Source organism: Macrobrachium nipponense, chromosome 49 (genome assembly GCF_015104395.2).
Source record: "Macrobrachium nipponense isolate FS-2020 chromosome 49, ASM1510439v2, whole genome shotgun sequence".
Lineage (NCBI taxonomy): Eukaryota > Metazoa > Arthropoda > Malacostraca > Decapoda > Palaemonidae > Macrobrachium > Macrobrachium nipponense.
The window spans coordinates 4,685,357-4,696,662 of record NC_087224.1 but is presented as its reverse complement, the minus strand read 5'-3'; the positions used below and the strand labels follow the sequence as shown (position 1 = coordinate 4,696,662).

Below are 11,306 nucleotides of genomic sequence, written 5' to 3'. Positions count from 1 at the left end.
TTCAGCATTTCAGTTTTCAGCTATTTCAGTTTTCAATGGAAACGTTGCTGCTTCCAGGGAGATTGCTGAATCTGAAAAACTTGGAGCTTTCAGGTGTAGAACTTAAGCTAAATTTATTTCAGATACCACCTGCGCATTAAGCATCGTATGTATTTGAATAATTATTTTAGTTAAGAATAACTAATACTAGGAGATGAAGACTGAATAACATTTTCCGATTGCGATGAGCCCATGCCAATAGCAGTAACATACGACTGGAACAGTCGGCAACATAACTCATGGGAACTGGGGATAACAGATAAGAAGTAACGTTGTGCTCTTGAATGTTTTGTGATGAAAAAATGAATGTACCTCTCTATCTATGTCAAAGGTGTTGATAGTGTCCCGAAAGCAATGATGAATCCCAAAGAAGACCAAAAACTTGCTCAAGGTAGAAGTCCCACCAGTTCAGTATCCTCGTAAGTGCCGTAGTATTTTCAACGATGAAGAAGCATCTGGACGCCATCAGCAGAAGAGCTGAGTCTGTGGAACCTGGAGAAGACCGTTCTAGAAGATCATCTAGAGAGGCGCCAAGCACTTCAAGAGTATTTGAAAAACAGTGTATCTTCTGTGAAAAAATCTAGCAAATACCTCAAGGGTCAAAACACTAGGGAACCTCTCGTACAGTGCTCTGAGTTACGTGCTGATGACCGAGTTCGAAAAGCAGCAGCCAACAGGTAAGATCAGAGACTGCTTGCCATCACTATACTCTGTTTTTTTCCATCTGTCCATCCGCCTGTGGTGTTTTTGTATGGTAACACTGCGTCCCGGGCTTTAGATAGTTACGCTATGTGTAAGTTTTAGGTATAAAAGGAATCTGGGTGTACATTTGCAACTGAAAAGTGTTTTAATAATTTACTGTATGCGAATTACACCGTTAAAATTCGAAATAGGATATTGTTATTATTGTCGAATGTAAGCTGCATGTAACTATCTAAAGCCCGGGACGCAGTGTTACCATACGCAAACACCACAGGCGGATGGACAGATGAAAAAAAAAAAAAAAAAAAAAAACAAAAAAAAAAAAAAACGGAGTATAGTAGGAAGACTTTTGTTGCTGTTTGGGGAGGGACATTAACTGCCACACCACAGGTCCTGCTAACCGTGCATATACATCTGGAGAGAGTGCTGACACATCTGATGCAGTGGAACAAGACGACTCAGAGGCACATTTTGAGGTTGCAGAAATGCACGCCTATGAGGAACTGTTCTTGTATATAAGGAACGAGCTCTTCCCGAACCCACAAATACTAGCCATGACAGACCTCCTCACATCCAGGGTAGTGTCAACAATGAGCTCTTTCGGTATCAGTCACAAGATTCGACCAAGAAACATCTTCGACGTAAGTTGGAGACTGAGTTTGCAGGGTCCATCCATATTATTTCTGATGACAAAGGAAAGCTCCTTTTATACCCAGACAGCCTGTCTATGAGTGAGCTTGCTAAACGCACCTACGCCTTGAAAATGGGAGCTAACACATGCTAAGAATGTCAACTCTGGAGATGTGGTGAAAAAGGCAGCTTTGCAGATGAGAAACGACATTCAAAGACAAGACACCAGTCCAACGTGGCCACCTAATGTAGAGTGAGATGAGGTCGTCATTCCTCAAGCGATCACTAAGCAAACACTACTGACGGGAGAATGTGAGGGCAAAAACATATCTGAAAGGGTCAAAAGACTTGTTTTACATCTTTTGGTAGTGATTTAGCCTTTGCTGTTACCTGTGGTAAGAAGAAACCACCGAAGCACCTCCTACTACCATTTGCTGTGAAGAGACTGACAGGAAACATGGAACTGATACACATTCTAAATCGGCTTGGACACAGTATTGCATTCTCACTGACACAGCGCTTTGTCTTCAGAAGTTGGAGCTACAGTTTCTCTCCAGCAAGTGTGTGAGATCCTGCAAATGACCACATTACACATGTCTCACCAATGGCTTGAAGTTCACAAATAATGTGCAAACTACAAACCTGCACCAACCAACCGAGTGAGGAAGAGCCAATTGTGGAACTAACAGACTCTGATGTAGACGATGATGGTGACTGAATCACAAGTGTCGTCATATATTTGGAAGTGATAGGACTTTACTAACAATGATATCGGCTCAATTTAGGTTGAGTCAAAGTATGTTAAGTTGAACACACCAGTTATTAAAATAGAGTGAAACAAGTGTAGTGTACCAGCTGTGTATAATAAATGATGCCGCATGATTCACTGTACTATCAACCAATTATTCAGTTCACACTAATTACCGCTAAGTAGGTTTCCGCATATATCTGCATTGTGTTTTAAAATAAAGGAGTAATTGAACTATATGACGTATCACCTTATTTAGTCGTCAACTTTTAAAATGCAACGTGGTTGATTTGTTGACTACAGGGAACTTAACAATAGGAAATAAATTATCACCAAAAAAAAAAAAAAAAAAAAAAAAAAAAAAAAATCTGAAATTACTGACCAAATGCACTGGAAATTTGTCGAAAGCAGCCTGAATATCAATGCATAACACAGAATATGTACTTAAGCTAGTAAGTAGGGCCGTTATATGTATTTATTGGTGATTAGTAAGTCGTGGGTGGACATAATGACATAACAGCTGATGCTCGGAGAAAGTGTTGTCTTTCTGAGTCGAACCGATGTTGGGTCTGTCTATTCAAGAGGTGATTACTAGTAATAATAAGCTGCCACTCTGCAAGGGTTATGTCAAATTGTGATGTAGGGATATACACCAATAAAAAATAGCAACCAGAATTTGCCCACCCAGGTGGTACCGATACGTAAAATTTTGGGTCTTGGCTCAAGGACTAAATCTCCGTAATAGTCTCCTTTCACAGAACACTAAAGAATCTTGTGTAGTCATCATAGAGTATATTTTAAACCATTATCCAGTACTGGTTTACTTTTTAGTACCTAAATACAATGCGCCTTTTATTTTTTAACAGTTCACTCACATTTTCATCTATTTCCTTATTATTTTGTTATTTTCTTTTTTTTCATTTTATGTAAGTGATCATTTCTCTGTATTTCCGTTTTACTTTCGATGTTCTGGAAGCTTGAATTTCAAGTCGGTGGCCCTTTTGTATAAATAGGTTTCATAATAATAATAATAATAATAATAATAATAATAATAATCGTATTTTACTTCCAGTATTATAATATAATCGTATTTTACTTACAGTATTATTATTATTATTATTATTATTATTATTATTATTATTATTATTATTATATTATTATTATTATTATTTGGTATATCAATAGAAAGATCCCGTCCATGAACATCTATGGTACGATTGATTGATTGATCATGTCTACTACAACTGGCGTCACATCGATGGCTTCTGCAATTTTTTATCAGTTAAGATGAGGGATAGAGCCTTTCATACCCTTACGCTGACTACGGTTAGTGTCGTGGCATGCCAATTAGATGTTGCGGGTTCGCGTCTCGCCCAGGGTCGATGCAAAAGAATCACAGGCTCTATCATGATCAGTCACTGCTGCAGTGGGAGGTTAAAAGCGATAATAATAATACCGTGCTTCTGCTATGACCCCATGCACAGAGGATGGGTGCACTGTAGGTTTTCACTGCTGTTACACCTCTAACATTTTTGTCCTCAGTTTTCCTTGCAGCGCTGAATGACCTCGTATGTGCCAGCAATTGGCCTTTGGCCTAAATCTTATATCCCAGTTCCAATTCCAATAATTCCAGTTCCTATATTTTGTAACGGGAAGAAAAGTGTTATCTATTCTGGGTCAACTAGATAAAATATTCCAGTTCCAATAATTCCAGTTCTTATTCCATTTTATAACCTATTCTCGACAATTCTGGATTAACTAGTTTTTATTCCAGTTCCAACAATTCCGATTCCTATTGCATTTTGTAACCTACTCTCGATAGGAGGCGAACTGTATATATATATATATATATATGTATATATATATATATATATATATATATATATATATATATATATAAATAATGTATATATAATATATATATATATAAATATGTATATTATATATAATATATATATATATACTAATGTATATATATATATATATATATATATATATATATATTATATATATATATATATATATATATATATATATATATGTGTATATATATAAATGTATATATATATAATATATATATATATATATATATATATACTATATAGTTTATTTGGGTCAAATCATAATATCATAACACTATACAATTCCAGCTCTTTCACAATTTTAAAAGGTTTTAAGGAAACTCTGTTCGCCTTGGAAACTGCGACGCCATGATGATGTTAAGACTTTAAATTTTATTATCATCATAATTCTGGCAGTAAAAGCGCCTCAGTGGCGTGGTTGGCTTGGTGTTTGCTTCTCATCTCGGTGGTCGCGGGTTCGATTCTCGGCCATTCCATTGAGGAGTGAGAGATGTGTGTATTTCTGATGATAGAAGTTCACGAATCTCGACGTGGTTCGGAAGTCACGTCAAGCCGTTGGTCCCGTTGCTGAATAACCACTGGTTCCATGCAACGTAAAAACACAATACAAACAAACAAACAAACAAACAATTCTGGCAGTAATATGCTTTTAAAATGTTCCACACTAAGGGCTACAAAAGAAGTTAAAAAATTCCTGTTACTCAAGAATCTCCAGTTTCCTGTGTAGAGATGGAAAGCTCTTATATATCAGATACGCAGTTTAGGAATTTCACGCTGACAGGGATGAGGTACGTGAATCTCTCTCTCTCTCTCTCTCTCTCTCTCTCTCTCTCTCTCATATATACATATAAATATGTGTGAGAGGTGTGTATATTCATTTGCGTAATACATTTCTATCCAACCACTATTAGTCAGTATATGATAAAATATATATATTTATCTATATACATATGTGTATGTATGTATGTATGTAACACTTCGATGCCGCTAAAGCAATTGCTTTTTTAAAGGAACAAGGAAATACATATGTGTATATATGTTATATACATGTCTATATATATATATATATATATATACATACATATATAATCACTGACATCATCGTGGTAGCATAAGATTTGTCCATTGTAACGGTCCTTTTTTGGCGTTACTAAAAATTAGATGCCTTTCTTACCAAACTCTGTTCACAACCATAAGCTAAGTTCACCATCAATGGAATAGCTCTCAAATAATATCAAGAGTGCAAAAATTAATTCATGGGGGAAAACGAAACACCACAAAAACACTTAAATTTAATACAAAACATAAAGACAGAAGTTATTCCTGAACCTCACAGTACATATATTAATGAAAATCAATCACCCTGAAATATTTATAAAACAACGCACTTACCCAATGAAGATAGTAAGGCAAAGATACGTCCAAAAGAAGAAGGGGGTTCAGACAGGAGAAGGTATTCGGAAATTAAGAATAGCCTAATAATCATAAGCTAAATAACCTAACGGTGGTTTCCCTCCTCTGAAACACTGGAGCAATTGCCGTGATCTCCTTAATTACATATGAGTTTCTGTCCTCCGTAACATTGGAGTTATAACCGTGATCTTTATAAATATTTATATGTCTCTGCGTCCAGAGACAAAACTGAAGGGGCGAAGTGATGAATGTATATATGGTACTCGACCGGGCCCATAAAGCAGCGATCCTACGCCCACGAGCATGATCCTCCAGGAAACCGTGGACGTCCAAAAGAAACAAGTCAAAGATCGCTTGGATATCCCAACAAATATCAGTCACCTATACCTTGGCAAAGCGAGAGCCCCTCGACATTTACTGAGCCGAGGGTGAAGCAGGATGAAGAGTAATCCTTCAAGATTGAAAGTACGTCCAAGGAGGCGTTATGTATCAAATCCAGCAGTCACCAGGAGTAATAAGGCTCAGAGATCAACTGACTCCTTCAGTCGAAAAAATCTCCGACACAGCCACGGTGACAGCACCACTCACTCACAAATATATGGAAAAACAGAATGGTCATTAGTGGCAATTACCAAACAGACAAACCACTGGGGAGGAGGAAAACAAACTAAATGGATAATAATACAATTCATATACATAACAAAAACAAGAATAATAAAATAACTAAGAATAAAATATCACAACAAAGTGACACCATTAACTAGCGTTAAAATTTGTTTTTAACTTTTTATTGAAACCGTCAGTAAATAACGCTCAAGTTATTGAGTATTGTTCGTAAGGGCTTCGGGTGTATTTATAACAGCGATCAAAATCAGTGCGACCTGTCTTTAGGACATTTGCTATTCCTTTACTATGATAGAACACCGTGTGGATTTCTGCTTCTGCCGGAGAGAAGATGTCCCTTTTAGACGGAGCGGTTTCTCGTTTCTTGATACAGGGTGTCCATAAAGTTCCATTACCGTTGCGAGTATTTATCGAGTGTAATGGTACTGGGACTTTGTGGACACTGTATTATTATTATTATTATTATTATTATTATTATTATAGCAGTTATGACTGGCCGAAGAGGTATGGGATCTTGTTCCTCACCTTTCCCACCCTCCCCCACTTCATCCGCCGATAGCGACCAGATTCGTTGAGCAGTAGCAACGATATGGAATAAATGTGGCGCCTCGCTGTCCAACTCCTCCAGAATTCCAGGGGTCCTTTATACCTTTCACTGTGGAGCCGCCTTCCTACTGAGGATCCTACTGAGGATGTTTTACAATTGGAGTTTCTTCAGAAGTGCAGGCGAAGATGCAATGCATTGATACCCTATAATACTATTCTGCTTGTTTTTTAGTAATGCAAATTTTGATCTGTTTAGTCCTTGCTGTTACTTCTCTCTAATGACCACCATATTCATTGGATTTGTAATAATATATATATATATATTATTATATATGGTTATAATACATAGTAATATATATAATCTAGATTATATTATATAGGTATATATATATATTATATATATAGGTATATAATATATATATATATTGTATGTATTAGGTAAATAGGTATTATAATGTAGAATACATACATACATACACACACACACACACACACACACACACATATATATAGATATATTATCGGATATTTATATATATATATATATATATATTATATATATATAATCTTATTATATATTTATATAAATATATAATGTATATATTTATATCATATCTATAAATCTATATATATTATGCATACGATAGGATAGATAGATAGTAGAAGATAGATAAATATTATATATAATTTAGATATATAACCAATACATGAGAACATGTTTGACAGAAACAAATTGGTAAACACTAGCCTCTCATTCGAAAGACCGGGGTTCGATCCCAAATGTGAGGTAGAAATTTAAATAAATGTATTTATTAATTTTTTTAAAATTCCATACATCCCAAATTGATTTTGCAAAGGTACCCGAACTACGTCATTCAGACAATAAGCATTATAGTAACCAATCATTTAGGAAGATGAAATGGAATATAAAATCGGCCAATGGCCAGTTCTTGGACCTCCCGTGAGGTCATTCAGCGCTGAATGGGAACATGAGAGCGAAAAGGTTTGAAAGCAAGATGGAAGATCGGGAATACGAGGAGAGAGAGAGAGAGAGAGAGAGAGAGTGAGAGAGAGAGAGAGAGAGAGAGAGAGAGAGAGAAATAACCCTAAGAAAACAGGATATTGAGTCCCTAATGTAAGCAGAATGTTATAGGTGTGGAGAGAGAGAGAGAGAGAGAGAGAGAGAGAGAGAGAGAGAGAGAGAGAGAGAGATAATAACCTTTAGAAACAGGATATTGAGTCCCTAATGTAAGCAGAATATTATTGGTGTGGAGAGAGAGAGAGAGAGAGAGAGAGAGAGAGATAGCACCCTTAAGAAACATGTGACTGAGCACCTAATTTAAGTAGATACTCATACTTTGATAAACGCCTCCTTGAGGTTATATATAAAGTTCGGAGTCTTCTTTTATGAAGTACCAAACGTTAGATGGCGCGAGCACTTAATTAGGTATACTTAATTAGATATACACCCAACAAAGCGAGTATAGTAGTGTGTATGTCTGTGTGTCATATTCGCTAATGACTATATTATCTCCCCCTCCGTCGCCGCTCTGTATATAATTCGCTGTTGCAACTGATGAAAAATAATCCGTTTCATTCCTGTCAAGTGATAAGCCACTCCCCTCATGTGGGATCTTCTACTTAGAATAAGTAAATTTATTTTTTACTTACATTATTTCTCCTCAAGCGGCGCACCGTAGGCATGACTCATGGTCGCTTTCTGCAGCCCCTGTCATTCCTTTTACGTGGACCTCCGTTCGTATTCTCTCTCTCTCTCTCTCTCTCTCTCTCTCTCTCTCTCTCTATATATATATATATATATATATATATATATATATATATATATATATATATATATATATGTATATATGTGTATATATATATGTATGTATATATTTATGTTTATATATATATATATATATATATATATATATATATATATATATATATATATATATATATATATCTCTCGAACTCACACAACATACACAAACAACAACAACAAAAACAAACAAAACAACGACCCTCTGGCAGCAGCCACCGCCACCACCACCGCTTCCGGAAACCCCGCCCCCCCTGGCTCCCGATTGGCTGAGCAGGCTGCAGGAGTGGGCGTGGCCTAAGGGTGCGTGCGCGCGCAAATGCCAGCGTCCGGCGGTTCTATAAATCCTTAGAGGTTGTAACTGGCATCATTATTCTTTCCTAATTACTCGCTTCCTGTCATTTCTGTAAGTTGGGCGGAGATCGGAGATCGTCGTCTCTCTATACCGCCGCCCTTCGCCGCCCGCCCGCCGCACGCGTCCTGCCCAGAGAGAGAGAGAGAGAGAGAGAGAGAGAAAGAGCGCCGGAGGACACCCGACTTGAGCCACCAGTTAACCCGACTCTTCCCCGAGGACCACGTGGCCGACGACGCCATCTTCGTCAGGAGGAAGTGTTAGCGAGGCGCCCTTATATACGAAGATTCCATCGCCGCCCCGCCCCCCCCCCCTCCCCCCCCCCTCCCTCCCTCCACACACATCACCACCACCGAAAGGAGGCGCGTGGGCGGTTATCGGTTGGGCGCGCTTTCGTCCTCGTCGCTGTCGCCGTCGCTGCTTTCGACGGGGCGGCCCCCGTGGGAGAGAGAGAGAGAGAGAGAGAGACGATGACGCCCTTGCCGGTAGCTGGAGGTCTGTTCAGCGCGCCCTTTGTGGGCGTCAGTGAATGAGAGAGAGATATATATATAAATAGGCTGTCTGAGAAGGCGAGGTTAGTTCCCAGTTAGGCCTACTGACGAAGTTTGATTTCGTGCAATAGTACTGTCGTGCATCTCGGACGAATAACTACGAATTAGGCCTATTTGTCGTTTTAGATTATATAGACGTGGTTCCGGTCATCTTGAGAGAGAGAGAGAGAAAAAAAAGGTTAACGATTAGGCCTACGTTCCGTTAAGATTTCATTTCTTATTTCCGTTCGCCATCGGAAGAACCACTACGAATTAGGCCTATTTGTCGTTTTAGATTATATAGACGTGGTTTCCAGTCATCTTGAGAGAGAGAGAGAGAAAAAAAAGGTTAACGATTAGGCCTACGTTCCGTTAAGATTTCATTTCTTAATTCCGTTCGCCATCGAAGAACCACTTCCGAATAAGGCCTATTGACGAATTACCCCATCGTTGAAAACAACGCTGTATCTGCCAGTTTGCGAGAGAGTTCAGACGCTCTAATATTATTATTATTATTATTACCTTGAGTCTGTGTTAAGTGCGCTAAAGATTTGTGCAAGTTCGTTCTGCGGGAATACTTGATCAGCAGCCATTTTATTGATCAGTATTAGCAAATTTCATCAATAAAGTAGATACCTAAGTCTCCCACGTCGTAAATTATATATCTTTCATCGATTATTTAATTATTCAATTTTTTAACGATCAATATAATCGAACGCACGCCAAAGTTTATAGTATTATACAGATATTTTAAGAAATAACAAATATTTACTTAAATAATTTATGCGTTAGCGGATTCCATAGCACAACCCGGCCGCGAAGCGAAGTCTAAAATTCCATTCAGATTCGAAAAATAGATTTCAGATTCTGTTCGAATAAAAAAATTCAATTCAGATTCGAGAAATCGATTTGAAAATATATTAAAATTCAAAAGGCTCAATTCAGATTCGAAAAATCGATTTCAAAATCTATTCGATATCAAAAATAATTGAATTCAGATTCGAAAAATAGATTTCAAAATCTATTCAAATCTAAAAATTTAATTCAGATTCGAAAGATCGATTTCAAAATCTATTCTAATCCAAAAATCCAAAATAAATTAAATTCAGGTTCGAAAAATTTATCCCAAAATATATTCGGATTAAAAATTTTTTTTTAATTCAGATTCGAAAAATCGATTCCAAAATCCATTCGATTTCATCTCGATCGATTCGAAGAACGCCGGCGGGCAACGCCCCCTTTCGCGTCTCGCTGGCGACCGCCATATTTCTCTCGAATATAACCTCAGTATACAGAGCGGCCCAGCGTTCCTTTCTCCTCCTTTCCTTCCTGAAGCAGCGCCGTCCCAACGACTATGGCTGGAGGATACTTAGGGGGCGCGGCTGGCCTAGGGGCAGGGCTGCCCCCTCTGCCTACGGAGATCCTTATGGACGAGTACATGTTCGGCAGGAGGAGACAAGTAAGGTCAAAGTTCAATTATTGTCTCTGGAGCATTTATTCATAAGTAATTGGCGTCTTGCCATGCATTTTTTTTTCATTATCTCTGCATAGTTGTCATCAATGCAATGTTGACGTCAGGTCAGAGTTGATTTACCCTTTAACATCTTTCAACATCTATGCATATTAGTCATCAATGCAACTATTTACGTCAGATCAGACTTAATATACCCTTGAACATCTTTCAATGCATTTTTAATCTATGCATATTTGTCATCAATGCAATGTTTATGCGAGGTCAAAGTCCATTTTCTCAAGACATCTCAGCAGCATTTTTTAATGTATTTTGTTTTACGTATATAAATGCATCATCAGTGAATTACACTGCACACTGGAAATATATCAGACAGTTAAGTTCTTGTGGGCATTTCCAATGTGAAAACCTCACTTTAGATTAAGAATGGGTTTTCTTGGAGGAATGTACACCCACACATATATAAATGGTGTATTCATCAAACGTAGGTGGAACACCGTGGTCAATCTTTTGTCGTCACCAAAAGGTAGATCTATAATGACATTAGTATCCATCAAGTTCGTATAA

The 11,306-nt window shown here is 37.6% G+C and overlaps 1 protein-coding gene across 1 annotated transcript in view; it reads left to right on the top strand.

Moving 5' to 3' along the window:
* Nucleotides 1-9,549: 9,549 nt before the first annotated feature.
* LOC135205187 (retina and anterior neural fold homeobox protein 2-like) overlaps nt 9,550-11,306 on the top strand; it is a 23,881-nt gene continuing 22,124 nt past the window's right edge. The window contains 1 exon segment of the mRNA XM_064235551.1: nt 9,550-10,727. Coding sequence (XP_064091621.1) covers nt 10,623-10,727 — 105 coding nt within the window. The 5' untranslated portion in view covers nt 9,550-10,622.